Genomic DNA, 14708 nt, shown 5'->3' on the forward strand with positions numbered 1-14708 from the left:
GTCTGATACTATGTTGGTGTCTGTGTCTCTGCCTACGTCTGTTACTATGTTGGTGTCTGTGTCTCTGCCTACGTCTGTTACTATGTTGGTATCTGTGTCTCTGCCTACGTCTGATACTATGTTGGTGTCTGTGTCTCTGCCTACGTCTGATACTATGTTGGTGTCTGTGTCTGTGTCTCTGCCTACGTCTGTTACTATGTTGGTGTCTGTGTCTGTGCCTACGTCTGTTACTATGTTGGTGTCTGTGTCTCTGCCTACGTCTGTTACTATGTTTGTGTCTGTGTCTCTGCCTACGTCTGATACTATGTTGGTGTCTGTGTCTGTGTCTCTGCCTACGTCTGTTACTATGTTGGTGTCTGTGTCTCTGCCTACGTCTGATACTATGTTGGTGTCTGTGTCTGTGCCTACGTCTGATACTATGTTGGTGTCTGTGTCTCTGCCTACGTCTGTTACTATGTTGGTGTCTGTGTCTCTGCCTACGTCTGATACTATGTTGGTGTCTGTGTCTCTGCCTACGTCTGTTACTATGTTGGTGTCTGTGTCTCTGCCTACATCTGATACTATGTTGGTGTCTGTGTCTGTGTCTCTGCCTACGTCTGTTACTATGTTGGTGTCTGTGTCTGTGCCTACGTCTGATACTATGTTGGTGTCTGTGTCTGTGCCTACGTCTGTTACTATGTTGGTATAGTCTGTTCCATGTATGTGTTTTCCACAAAGTAATGTGAATGGGGGGAAAAGTTAATGTTTTTTTAGTTTTTCTGTCTCGCCTGGTCACTTAGCTATTGCTTTTGCTGATCAAGTTGCATGAAAGGAAAGTGGTCCATTATAGCTGACATGAGGACATCAGCAGTCATTCAGCTGTAAAATCCTATGAAATGTGTCTAGTCTAGTGAGCAGCAGTATTCATCAGCTTAGCTGTTTGTTTGGTGGAAATCGTTGATGATGGAGGAAGCAGGTCTTGCCTTACACTGTCAGTTGTCTGAGGAGGAGGAGAGACAATCTCAGGCATGAAGGTCATTTGCTCAGGGTTGAACATGGAAATAATGAGTGGGTGGGCCAGACAGCCATTACCCATAACCCCCTGGCCCTCCCGAGGATCATGACACGTCCCCAGCCAATCCCGTCGTATGGACATCTCCATCCTCACCTCTAAATATTTCATGCAGGCCGCATGGAGTTCACACACGCGTACACACACCCATGCATGCACATACAGTACCAGTCAAAAGTTTGTACACCTACTCATTCAACTACTCATGCATTTTTCTTTATTTTTACTATTTTCTATATTGTAGAATAATAGTGATGACATCATAACTATGAAATAACACACATGGAATCGTGTAGTAATCAAAAAAGTGTTAAACAAATCTAAATGTATTTTAGAATCTTCAAAGTAGCCACCCATTATGACAGATTTGCACACTCTTGGCATTCTCTCAACCAGCGCTTCACCTGGAATGCTTTCCCAACAGTCTTGAAGGAGTTCCCACATATGCTGAGCACTTGTTGGCTGCTTTTCCTTCACTCTGCGGTCCAACTCATCCCCAACCATCTCAATTGGGTTGAGGTCAGGTGATTGTGGAGGCCAGGTCATCTGATACAGCACTCCATCACTCTCTTTCTTGGTCAAATTGCCCATACACAGCCACGAGGTGTGTTGGGTCATTGTCCTGTAGAAAAACAAATTATAGTCCCACTAAGAGTAAACCAGATAGGATGGTGTATTGCTGCAGAATCTGTGGTAGCCATGCTGGTTAAGTGTGCCTTGAATTCTAAATAAATCACTGACAGTGTCACCAGCAAAGCACCCCCACTCCATCACACCTCCTCCTCCATGCTTCACGGTGGGAACCACACATGCAGAGATCATCCGTTCACCTACTTTGCATCTCACATAGACACAGGGGTTGGAACCAAAAATGTAACAGATTTCTACCGGTCTAATGTCCATTGCTGGTGTTTCTTGGCCCAAGCAAGTCTCTTCTTATTATTGCCGTCCTTAAGTAGTGGTTTCTTTGCAGCAATTCGACCTTGAATTCCTGATTCACGCAGTCTCCTATGAACAGTTGATGTTGAGATGTGTCTGTTACTTGAACTATGTGAAGCATGTATTTGGGCTGCAATTTCTGAGGCTGGTAACTCTAATGAACTTATCCTCTGCAGCAGAGGTAACTCTGGGTCTTCATTTCCTGTGGCGGTCCTCATGAGAGCCAGTTTCATCATAGCGCTTGATGGTTTTTGCAACTGCACTTGAAGAAAGTTCTTGACATTTTCCAGATTGACTGACCTTCATGTCTTAAAGTAATGATGTGCTGTCGTTTCTCTTTGCTTATTTAAGCTGTTCTTGCCAAATAGGGCTATCTTCTGTATACCACCCCTACCTTGTCACAACACAAATGATTGGCTCAAACGCATTAAGAAGGATGGAAATTCCACAAATTCACTTTTAACAAGGCACACCTGTTAATTGAAATGCATTCCAGGTGACTACCTCATGAAGCTGGTTAAGAGAATGCCAAGAGTGTGCAAAGCTGCTTTGAAGAATCTCAAATATAAAATATATTTTGATTTGTTTACCACTTTTTTTTTGTTACTACATAATTCCATATGTGTTATTTCATTGTTTTGATGTCTTCACTATTATTCTACAATGTAGTAAATAGTGAAAATAAAGAAAAACCTGGAATCAGTAGGTGTGTCCAAACTTTTGACTGGTACTGTACATTTGTATTATTCACACAGAAAACATGTGTACATACTGTGTTTATACAGCACATACACACGCACATACTCTGCATAGATACATAAGGGAAAGGGTGCTGTGGTTTTGGTGGTGTGTTTTCTGAGGAGGTAATGGGTATTGCAGAGCTAGTAGGTAGTGCAGAGCAGAGAGTCTGTAGAGGGTGGGGTGCGGGGAGAAGCAAGGACATGTACAGTTCAGTGCCTGCCTCTCTGCCTGCCTGCCTCTCTGCCTGCCTGCCTCTCTGCCTGCCTGCCTCTCTGCCTTCCTGCCTCTCTGCCTGCCTGCCTCTCTGCCTGCCTGCCTCTGCCTGCCTGCCTTAGGGCTGTGACGGTCATGGAACTTTATTTGACGGTAATTGGCCAGCCAAATGACCGTGGTGACCTCAATAACCGTTTATATACGAAATTATGCACATTTTCTGCTCTCTGCTCCTGATTGCATTTGCTGCCATAGAAATAGAATAAATAGAGTGGGCGTCCTCTTTCAAGTCAATGACGGCGTAATGGGTGGACTGGCAGCTAGTGAATGATATGCTAAAATATGTGTTGTGATTTGTTGATTCAACTGACATTACAAAGAATGCCATGTAAAAAAATATATTTTTTAAACGATTATGATAGTTATTGTTTTCATGACGCTCTTCATTAATAACAGTCGGTTACACGGTTATACGGTAGTTGAGCCAGCCCTAAGCTGCCTCTGCCTGCTCCTCTGCCTGACTGCCTGTCTCATCAGATCTGTGTCATCACAGGCAGCTGTGTTAAATGTATCTCCAACCACTAGACTCATGCAGACCTAAATCGGCCCTGGTGGCTAGGAGACAAACATCACTTTGATCTAAAATCCCTTCTCTCTCTTTTCTTCTCTCTTCTATCCCTCTCTCTGTCTCTACCTATATCCCTCTGTCTCTACCTCTATCCCTCTCTCTGTCTCTACCTCTATCCCTCTCTCTGTCTCTACCTCTATCCCTCTCTCTGTCTCTACCTCTATCCCTCTCTGTCTCTACCTCTATCCCTCTCTCTGTCTCTCCCTTTATCCCTCTCTCTGTCTCTACCTCTATCCCTCTCTCTGTCTCTACCTCTATCCCTCTCTCTGTCTCTACCTCTATCCCTCTCTCTGTCTCTACCTCTATCCCTCTCTCTGTCTCTATCTCTATCCCTCTCTCTGTCTCTCCCTTTATCCCTCTCTCTATCCCTCTCTGTCTCTCCTTCTATCCCTCTCTCTCTCCCTCTCTGTCTCTCCCTCTATCCCTCTCTCTGTCTCCCCTTCTATCCCTCTCTCTGTCTCTACCTCTATCCCTCTCTCTGTCTCTACCTCTATCCCTCTCTCTGTCTCTCCTTCTATCCCTCTCTCTGTCTCTACCTCTATCCCTCTCTCTGCCTCTACCTCTATCCCTCTCTCTGTCTCTACCTCTATCCCTCTCTCTGTCTCTACCTCTATCCCTCTCTCTGTCTCTACCTCTATCCCTCTCTCTGTCTCTACCTCTATCCCTCTCTCTGTCTCTCCCTTTATCCCTCTCTCTATCCCTCTCTGTCTCTCCTTCTATCCCTCTCTCTCTCCCTCTCTGTCTCTCCCTCTATCCCTCTCTCTGTCTCTCCTTCTATCCCTCTCTCTGTCTCTCCTTCTATCCCTCTCTCTGTCTCTCCTTCTATCCCTCTCTCTGTCTCTCCCTCTATCCCTCTCTCTGTCTCTCCCTCTATCCCTCTCTCTGTCTCTCCCTCTATCCCTCTCTCTGTCTCTCCCTCTATCCCTCTCTCTGTCTCTCCCTCTATCCCTCTCTCTGTCTCTCCCTCTATCCCGCTCTGTCTCCCCCTCTATCCCTCTCTCTGTCTCTCCCTCTATCCCTCTCTCTGTCTCTCCCTTTATCCCTCTCTCTCTATCCCTCTCTCTGTCTCTACCTCTATCCCTCTCTGTCTCTCCCTTTATCCCTCTCTCTGTCTCTACCTCTATCCCTCTCTCTGTCTCTACCTCTATCCCTCTCTCTGTCTCTACCTCTATCCCTCTCTCTGTCTCTACCTCTATCCCTCTCTCTGTCTCTATCTCTATCCCTCTCTCTGTCTCTCCCTTTATCCCTCTCTCTATCCCTCTCTGTCTCTCCTTCTATCCCTCTCTCTCTCCCTCTCTGTCTCTCCCTCTATCCCTCTCTCTGTCTCTCCTTCTATCCCTCTCTCTGTCTCTACCTCTATCCCTCTCTCTGTCTCTACCTCTATCCCTCTCTCTGTCTCTACCTCTATCCCTCTCTCTGTCTCTCCCTTTCTCTGTCTCTACCTCTATCCCTCTCTCTGTCTCTACCTCTATCCCTCTCTCTGTCTCTACCTCTATCCCTCTCTCTGTCTCTACCTCTATCCCTCTCTCTGTCTCTACCTCTATCCCTCTCTCTGTCTCTACCTCTATCCCTCTCTCTGTCTCTACCTCTATCCCTCTCTCTGTCTCTCCCTTTATCCCTCTCTCTATCCCTCTCTCTGTCTCTACCTCTATCCCTCTCTCTGTCTCTACCTCTATCCCTCTCTCTGTCTCTACCTCTATCCCTCTCTCTGTCTCTCCCTTTATCCCTCTCTCTATCCCTCTCTGTCTCTCCTTCTATCCCTCTCTCTCTCCCTCTCTGTCTCTCCCTCTATCCCTCTCTCTGTCTCTCCTTCTATCCCTCTCTCTGTCTCTCCTTCTATCCCTCTCTCTGTCTCTCCTTCTATCCCTCTCTCTGTCTCTCCTTCTATCCCTCTCTCTGTCTCTCCCTCTATCCCTCTCTCTGTCTCTCCCTCTATCCCTCTCTCTGTCTCTCCCTCTATCCCTCTCTCTGTCTCTCCCTCTATCCCTCTCTCTGTCTCTCCCTCTATCCCTCTCTGTCTCCCCCTCTATCCCTCTCTCTGTCTCTCCCTCTATCCCTCTCTCTGTCTCTCCCTCTATCCCTCTCTCTGTCTCTCCCTTTATCCCTCTCTCTCTATCCCTCTCTCTGTCTCTACCTCTATCCCTCTCTCTGTCTCTACCTCTATCCCTCTCTCTGTCTCTACCTCTATCCCTCTCTCTGTCTCTCCCTTTATCCCTCTCTCTGTCTCTCCCTTTATCCCCCTCTCTCTCTCTCCCTCTATCCCTCTCTCTGTCTCTCCCTTTATCCCTCTCTCTCTCTCTCTACCTATATCCCTCTCTCTGTCTCTACCTCTATCCCTCTCTCTCTCTCCCTTTATGCCTCTCTCTCTATCCCTCTCTCTGTCTCTACCTCTATCCCTCTCTCTATCTCTACCTCTATCCCTCTCTCTGTCTCTCCTTCTATCCCTCTCTCTCTCCCTCTATCCCTCTCTCTGTCTCTCCTTCTATCCCTCTCTCTGTCTCTCCCTCTATCCCTCTCTCTGTCTCTCCCTCTATCCCTCTCTCTGTCTCTCCCTCTATCCCTCTCTCTGTCTCTCCCTCTATCCCTCTCTCTGTCTCTCCCTCTATCCCTCTCTCTGTCTCTCCCTCTATCCCTCTCTGTCTCCCCCTCTATCCCTCTCTCTGTCTCTCCCTCTATCCCTCTCTCTGTCTCTCCCTTTATTACTCTCTCTCGATCCCTCTCTCTGTCTCTACCTCTATCCCTCTCTCTGTCTCTACCTCTATCCCTCTCTCTGTCTCTACCTCTATCCCTCTCTCTGTCTCTCCCTTTATCCCTCTCTCTATCCCTCTCTGTCTCTCCTTCTATCCCTCTCTCTCTCCCTCTCTGTCTCTCCCTCTATCCCTCTCTCTGTCTCTCCTTCTATCCCTCTCTCTGTCTCTCCTTCTATCCCTCTCTCTGTCTCTCCTTCTATCCCTCTCTCTGTCTCTCCTTCTATCCCTCTCTCTGTCTCTCCCTCTATCCCTCTCTCTGTCTCTCCCTCTATCCCTCTCTCTGTCTCTCCCTCTATCCCTCTCTCTGTCTCTCCCTCTATCCCTCTCTCTGTCTCTCCCTCTATCCCTCTCTGTCTCCCCCTCTATCCCTCTCTCTGTCTCTCCCTCTATCCCTCTCTCTGTCTCTCCCTTTATCCCTCTCTCTCTATCCCTCTCTCTGTCTCTACCTCTATCCCTCTCTCTGTCTCTACCTCTATCCCTCTCTCTGTCTCTACCTCTATCCCTCTCTCTGTCTCTCCCTTTATCCCTCTCTCTGTCTCTCCCTTTATCCCCCTCTCTCTCTCTCCCTCTATCCCTCTCTCTGTCTCTCCCTTTATCCCTCTCTCTCTCTCTCTACCTATATCCCTCTCTCTGTCTCTACCTCTATCCCTCTCTCTCTCTCCCTTTATGCCTCTCTCTCTATCCCTCTCTCTGTCTCTACCTCTATCCCTCTCTCTATCTCTACCTCTATCCCTCTCTCTGTCTCTCCTTCTATCCCTCTCTCTCTCCCTCTATCCCTCTCTCTGTCTCTCCTTCTATCCCTCTCTCTGTCTCTCCCTCTATCCCTCTCTCTGTCTCTCCCTCTATCCCTCTCTCTGTCTCTCCCTCTATCCCTCTCTCTGTCTCTCCCTCTATCCCTCTCTCTGTCTCTCCCTCTATCCCTCTCTCTGTCTCTCCCTCTATCCCTCTCTGTCTCCCCCTCTATCCCTCTCTCTGTCTCTCCCTCTATCCCTCTCTCTGTCTCTCCCTTTATCCCTCTCTCTCTATCCCTCTCTCTGTCTCTACCTCTATCCCTCTCTCTGTCTCTACCTCTATCCCTCTCTCTGTCTCTACCTCTATCCCTCTCTCTGTCTCTCCCTTTATCCCTCTCTCTCTCTCTCCCTCTATCCCTCTCTCTGTCTCTACCTCTATCCCTCTCTCTCTCTCCCTTTATGCCTCTCTCTCTATCCCTCTCTCTGTCTCTACCTCTATCCCTCTCTCTGTCTCTACCTCTATCCCTCTCTCTGTCTCTACCTCTATCCCTCTCTCTCTCTCCCTCTATCCCTCTCTCTGTCTCTCCCTCTATCCCTCTCTCTGTCTCTACCTCTATCCCTCTCTCTGTCTCTACCTCTATCCCTCTCTCTGTCTCTACCTCCTTCCCTATCTCTGTCTCTCTCCCTCTATCTCTCTCTACCTCTATCCCTCTCTCTCTCCGCCTATCCCTCTCTCTCTCTCCCTCTATCCCTCTCTCTCTCTACCTCTATCCCTCTCTCTACCCCTATCCCTCTCTCTCTACCTCTATCCCTCTCTCTCTCCCGCTATCCCTCTCTCTCTCTCCCTCTATACCTCTCTCTGTCTCCCTCTTTCTGTCTCTCTACCCCTATCCCTCTCTCTCTACCTCTATCCCTCTCTCTCTCCCCCTATCCCTCTCTCTCTCTCCCTCTATCCCTCTCTCTCTCTACCTCTATCCCTCTCTCTACCCCTATCCCTCTCTCTCTACCTCTATCCCTCTCTCTCTCCCCCTATCCCTCTCTTTCTCTCCCTCTATCCCGCTCTCTCTCTACCTCTATCCCTCTCTCTACCCCTATCCCTCTCTCTCTACCTCTATCCCTCTCTCTCCGCCTATCCCTCTCTCTCTCTCCCTCTATCCCTCTCTCTCTCTACCTCTATCCCTCTCTCTACCTCTATCCCTCTCTCTCTCCCCCTATCCCTCTCTCTCTCTCCCTCTATCCCTCTCTCTGTCTCCCTCTTTCTGTCTCTCCCTCTATCCCTCTCTCTCTCTACCCCTATCCCCCTCTCTCTACCTCTATCCCTCTCTCTCTCCCCCTATCACTCTCTCTCTCTCCCTCTATCCCTCTCTCTGTCTCCCTCTTTCTGTCTCTCCCTCTATCCCTCTCTCTAACTCTGCCCTCTCCCTCTTCCACCCCACGTTATTGGTTTCTATTTGAAAAGGATGTATATAGCCACGGCTCTATATTGGCCTGGTGTATTCATGTTTTAGAGTGAGATTATATACTGAACAGCTTTCATAAAATTCAGCCCTCAAGTATATTGCATTTGATCATCTTGGGACAGTATCTCTGCTAGATCAGAATTGCTTTGTATTCCTTCCAGGCCAGGCACTTTTTGTCATTTCTTTCATAGAGAATGTTGTAATAACTGAAAATGCTAAATATATAGAAGTATAAAAATATCGAATATTTACTGAACAATTGTTTTCAGTGAGGTTTTAATGTCCCATATCCCTCCTTCCCCTGGTGGCGATGGGCCTCCCTGTGCTTACAGACAAACATCCTGAAGTCATGGAAACCTTTCTGAATGTATAGCTTAGAATATGGAGCTGTTTTTCCTGGCTCCAGACCTTTGTTTGTAAAATATGGCGTTCTGGTCTCTCTCTCGTTCTGTTTTTGCTGTATTAGATGAACATTCCCATGCTGTGATGAGTAATAACACGTGTTTGGCACCAGACTGCTTGGCCAAGGCCTGAGGTGTTGTGCGTTACGTCAGCCATAGGAGTGGGAAGGGGCATTCGAAGGCACTTTATCATAGCCAGTGTTAGTGGAGCTGGAGACCAAAGCTACGCTACATCCTCTCTATTCTCACATTTGGGAGTCTGTTTTAAAGATTGAACGTTTCATATCCCTCTTGGTGTAACATAATAATGTTGATGTGGAATTATTACATGCTCTCAGTGAGTCACTAAACATGTAGGCGACATGCTGCTTGTTAAATGTATTTGCCTATTTGTGTACGAACCACCCTGGTTTGGGTCTAAGTTACCAGGAAATGTAGGCGACATGCCTCCAGTGTGGTGTGTCAACCTCGCTGTGCCTCTGTTTTGACAGCTCAATCTCATCTTCCTGGTGGTGACCATGTACAAGATGGTGAAGCACTCCACTTCTATGAAACCCGACTCGACACGGCTGGGCGGTATCAGGTGAGAGGGGGTTCTGAGGTCACTCTGGAGATGATGTGAAGGCTGATACTACTGGTTTTGTGTCAGCTCAGTTTGAAGTGAGAAACCAATGTCTTGCGTGCTGTCCTGTTCCCAGCCAAGGCCCTGCTTGTGTGATATTGAATGGTTTATTTGGTGTATTTGACCTTAGAATTACATCTCAATAACCCATAACTGGAGTGGACAAATATTTTCCTTTCAGATTTTTTGGGGGGGCTAGTGTTTATGAGGGCAGTGTTTGCACTATGCGGGGGTTACATTGCCTCTTTCATTTCTTCATAACTGCATCCCTGAACTCTTGTATCAGTTGCTCCTGTGGTCATTTACAGGTTCCTTTGGAACACTGGCTTAAACATGTGGCTCGTAGATGAATGTGTGGGGTGGAGGAACTGTAGTTGTACCCACATCTTTATTCAAACAGCCTGTCATTCCAGGGAATTGGATAAAAGAAGAGTCTAAGCTTTTAAAAACATGAATTGACCTCTATCAAGCTGTCCTGGTTAAGAATGTAGTTTAAAGAGGGTCTGCTTTCAAAGATAGCAGGCTCATTCAAACAAATCATTCAAAGGATGCAAAACTCATTAAACTGTCATTAATTGGAGTCCACCTCTAATCGACCAATTATTTACTCCTGCAAAGTTAGATTTGTAACTTTCCACAAGACTTTGAAATAATAAGTCAATTGAGGTTTGAAAAGCATAAAGAGCCAGAATACCCACGCCCAAAATACCATCAAATAATGAACAATGTACACACTGACACAAAAGGGCAACTAATCTGTAGCATCTCTCGCTATTTCGGGTTTGTATTGTCTTTTGTCTCTCTGAAAGTCAAAAGACGTGGTGTCTGGTTTTCTCTAGTCTCCTTTTCTCTCTTTTTCTCTCTTCCGTGGAGGCTCCCTTTGCTAGCCGTCGCCATTGGAACTTACCGTTGGCTATCTGATTCTCTTTGGGCTTTCCTGGAACCTCATGTGAGAAACATGCTGTGTTTGCGGTTCCTGTTTAGCCAACCAACCCTGAGAAGAAACAGGGAAACATAGTTTGACTGTGTCAGACGACCTCCGTTCATTCCAAATCTATGTATCAGCATGTATGGGTTGTACTCTATGTACACTGAACAAAAATATAAACGCAACATGTAAAGTATTGGTTTCATGAGCTGAAATAAAAGATCCCCGAATTGTTCCATATGCACAAAAAGCTTATTTCTCTCAAATGTTGTGCACACATTTTTTACATCCCTGTTAGTGAGCATTTCTCCTTTGCCAAGATAATCCATCCACCTGACAAGTGTGGCATATCAAGAAGCTGATTAAACAGCATGGTCATTAAACAGGTGCACCTTGTGCTGGGGGCAATAAAAGCCAACTCGAAAATGTGACGTTTTGTCACACAACACAATTCTACAGATGTCTCAAGTTTTGAGGGAGCGTGCAAGTGGCATGCTGACTGCAGGAATATCCACCAGAGCTGTTGCCAGAGAATTTAATCTTAATTTCTCTACCAGAAGCTGCCTCCAACATCGTTTTAGAGAATTCGGCAGTACATCCAACCGGCCTCACAACCGCAGACCACGTGTATAGCGACGTGTGGTCGAGCGGTTTGCTGATGTCAATGTTGTGAACAGAGTGCCCCATGGTGGAGTTATGGTATGGGCAGGTATAAGCTACAGACAACGAACACAATTGCGTTTTACCGATGGCAATTTGAATGCACAGAGGTACCGTGACAAGATCCTGAGGCCCATTGTCGTGCCGATCATCCGCCGCCATCACCTCATGTTTCAGAATGATAATTCACGTCCCCATGTCACAAGGATCTGTACACCTTTCCTGGAAGCTGAAAATGTCCCAGTTCTTCCATGGTCTGCGTACTCAGCAGACATGTCACATATTGAGCATGTTTGGGATGCTCTGGATGGACGTGTTCCAGTTCTCACCAATACCCAGAAACTTCCCACAGTATTGTAGATGAGTGGGACAACATTCCACAGGTCACAATCAACAACCTGAAGAACTCTATGCGAAGGAGATGTCGAGCTGCATGAAGCAAATGGTGGTCGGTTTTCTGATCCACACCCCTACTTTAAAAAAAAAAGTTATCTGTGACCAACAGATGCATATCTGTCTTCCCAGTCATGTGAAATCAATAGATTAGGACCTAATTTATTTATTTAAATTGACTGATTACCTTATGTGAACTGTAACTCAGTCAAATGTTTGAAATTGTTGCATATTGCGTTTATATTTTTGTTCAGTGTATAGACATGTCCAGAAGGAGGAATACTAACATGGCCCCCTCTCTCCCCACAGAACAAATCCTTAGGAACCGAACAGAGAGCAACTTCAAATGAATGAAAGATGAAATCAAGGCAGTCGCTTCAGTTATTATTAATGATTGTGATCAATATTGTTTGTGTGTTTCAGATCCTGGGTGCTCGGAGCTTTCGCCCTGCTCTTTCTCCTGGGCCTGACCTGGTCCTTTGGTCTGTTCTTCCTCAACGAGTCCTCCGTTGTCATGGCGTACCTCTTCACCATCTTCAACACTCTGCAAGGGATGTTCATCTTTATCTTTCACTGCCTCCTCCAGAAAAAGGTAAGGATTTAATGCCAATGGCCTATATAAAGATAATGCTGCAGACTCTAACAAGCACTGCATTTTGTACGTCAATGTTTGAATATAAGACAAGCTTTCCTCACCAGAAGTGGGAAATAACCTTTCTAATGACCAGTTTCCCAAAGAAATAAGATTACTGAATGTATCTATGTGTACTTAAGTCCAAAGCAAAATATATGCTTCTCATTTCAATGTCTGCTGTCTCTTGACATTTAAGACTATCTCTGATATTAGCACCGCTTCTATGTCATATTTGCCCCCCTGGAAACCCCCCTCTGTGTGAGATTTGAATGTGTCATCATGGCGGACGCGATAGGCCTATCTCCAGAGACACGCCATTTGAACTGCTGCTGTCGGCTTGGTGGCATTTGATAAAGATATGGATTTTGTGGCTTTGTTGGAAAGCTTTCCTCTCTCTATCGCTCTCTGGAGTCGACTGTCACTGTTGTGGTGTCTCTGAGCTCACTGTGTCTCTGTCGCTCTGCCCTGATCCTGTGCCCGCTGCAGGTCCGTAAAGAGTACAGCAAATGCTTCCGCCAGTCCCAGTGCTGCGGAGGTCTGCCTTCTGAAGGGTCCCACAGCTCGGCCAAGACGGCCACGTCTCGATCCACCGCACGCTACTCCTCCGCCACACAGGTACAGTACATACTAGGTACGGTACAGCAGCGGCCAGTTGGACTATATATACCCTTTTTTCTATCCTTTCTTTCTATGGAGAGGGAAACGAGGTTTCTTTTTCTAGTCTTTCTCCTGTTGCATGCTATCACCCCAAGGACCAGCATGAACACTTGAATGTACCTTCTCTCAACCCTTTCTTTATTGAGAGCAGTACTCTAGTACACTTCAGGAACTGTATTTGCCCAGAGAGAAATTGTTTTGCGGCATAGGAGGGAAAGGCCAGTCGTGGTCTTTCTCTCCTGTTGCATGCTAACACATAGAGGGAAGAGTCTGTATTGAGTTAAAGGTGGTCGTTCTGATCCTCTTGTGTGAAGTTGCCTTCTCTCTTTCCACTGAGGGTGAAAGGGAGAGCCCACGCCTTGTTCTCCTGCTGCATGCTAGCATACAGAGGGAACAGGGAAGGATACCCGCGTTGAAGATTAAAGTTGCGTCCGAAATGGCACCCTATTCCCTATTTTGTGTACTACTTTTGACAAGAGTCCTATGGGCCCTGGTCAAAAGTAGCGCACCATATAGGGAATAGGGTGTCATTTCGCATGCATCCATTTTGTTTTGGTTGTTCTTGTAATCCATTGTGTTTGCTTGCTGCCTTCACAGAGCATTTTTCTTGTGGTCTTTTTCTGTTGCATGATAGCATGTAAAGGGAAGTGACATCAGTGTTTAAGGTTATTCTAATATATGTGTGTTGTTGTTTACCTCCTCCAGAGTCGTATCAGGAGGATGTGGAACGACACGGTGAGGAAGCAGACCGAATCCTCCTTCATCTCCGGAGACATCAACAGCACCTCCACCCTGAACCACCAGGGTAAGACTGGCCCCTCTGGCCCCTCTGGCTCGATCTACACATGTTATGTTCTCTCTGTTATGGGCCCTTGAATAGACAACAAGTGCCTGAATAAATATGGCAGATGCAGATTTTATTTTTATGCATTTAACCTTTTATTTAACAAGTCAATGATGATGCTCTTCATTCAAGGAGGCAGCTTTGTGGTAAAATGATAAATGTTTACTCAATATTGCTAGTGTCTGTCCTTATTACAAAACAAAACATAAACAACAAATCAAATACAGGTTATTCAGCAGCAAGTAAACAAATACACGCTAAACACATGTTTTATGACGACTCAAAGTTCACGTCAATGTGTCTTTTGGTGGTCGATCTGCACAGCTGCTACTTGTTGGATGAGAGAAGTGTTACATTGCTACTTAGTCTGGCTTCAAGTGGCAGTGATGAGAAGCTGGTGTTGTGTGTTCAACTCTGGGCGACCCTGACTGACTGGCTACAGGGGCTCTGCTGGCTGTGCACTGACTCATCCTCACCCTGGCCTGGTCTCCTGATGATTTTCAGCCATGAGACAGAGAGAGCGAGAGAGAGAGCGCGCGCGAGAGAGAGAGCGTGCGCGCGAGAGAGAGAGCGAGCGCGAGAGAGAGAGAGCGCGCGAGAGAGAGAGAGCGCGCGAGAGAGAGAGAGCGAGAGAGAGAGAGCGAGAGAGAGAGAGCGGGCGAGAGAGAGCGAGTGCGAGAGCGTGAGAGAGAGAGAGAAAGCACGAAAGAGAGCGCGAGAGAGAGAGCGCACGAAAGAGAGAGCGCGAGAGAGAGAGAGCACGAAAGAGAGAGAGCGAGAGAGAGAGCACGAAAGAGAGAGAGCGAGAGAGAGAGAGCACGAGAGAGAGAGAGAGCACGAGAGAGAGAGAGCACGAGAGAGAGAGAGAGCACGAGAGAGAGAGAGCGCGAGAGCACGAGAGGGAGAGAAAGAGAGAGAGCGCGCGAGAGAGAGAGAGCGAGACAGACATAGGCTTGGGAGAGAAAGACAAACAGACAGAGGGGGGAGATGGAGAGAGACTGACAGAGAGAATAAGAAAGAGGAGAGGTAGAGAGAGAGGGGAAAGAAGACAGAGGA

At 46.9% G+C, this 14708-nt stretch overlaps 1 protein-coding gene across 2 annotated transcripts in view; it reads left to right on the forward strand.

Moving 5' to 3' along the window:
- The window catches only part of LOC139398294 (adhesion G protein-coupled receptor L2-like), a 42243-nt gene that overhangs the window by 15841 nt on the left and 11694 nt on the right, over positions 1 to 14708 (forward strand). For both annotated transcript variants that reach the window (XM_071144349.1, XM_071144350.1), the window contains exons 8-11: positions 9406 to 9497; positions 11941 to 12109; positions 12638 to 12766; positions 13514 to 13613. In XM_071144349.1, coding sequence (XP_071000450.1) covers positions 9406 to 9497; positions 11941 to 12109; positions 12638 to 12766; positions 13514 to 13613 — 490 coding nt within the window. The remainder of the gene's footprint in view (positions 1 to 9405; positions 9498 to 11940; positions 12110 to 12637; positions 12767 to 13513; positions 13614 to 14708) is intronic.

This window comes from Oncorhynchus clarkii, unplaced genomic scaffold (genome assembly GCF_045791955.1).
Source record: "Oncorhynchus clarkii lewisi isolate Uvic-CL-2024 unplaced genomic scaffold, UVic_Ocla_1.0 unplaced_contig_12443_pilon_pilon, whole genome shotgun sequence".
Taxonomy (NCBI): Eukaryota; Metazoa; Chordata; class Actinopteri; order Salmoniformes; family Salmonidae; genus Oncorhynchus; species Oncorhynchus clarkii.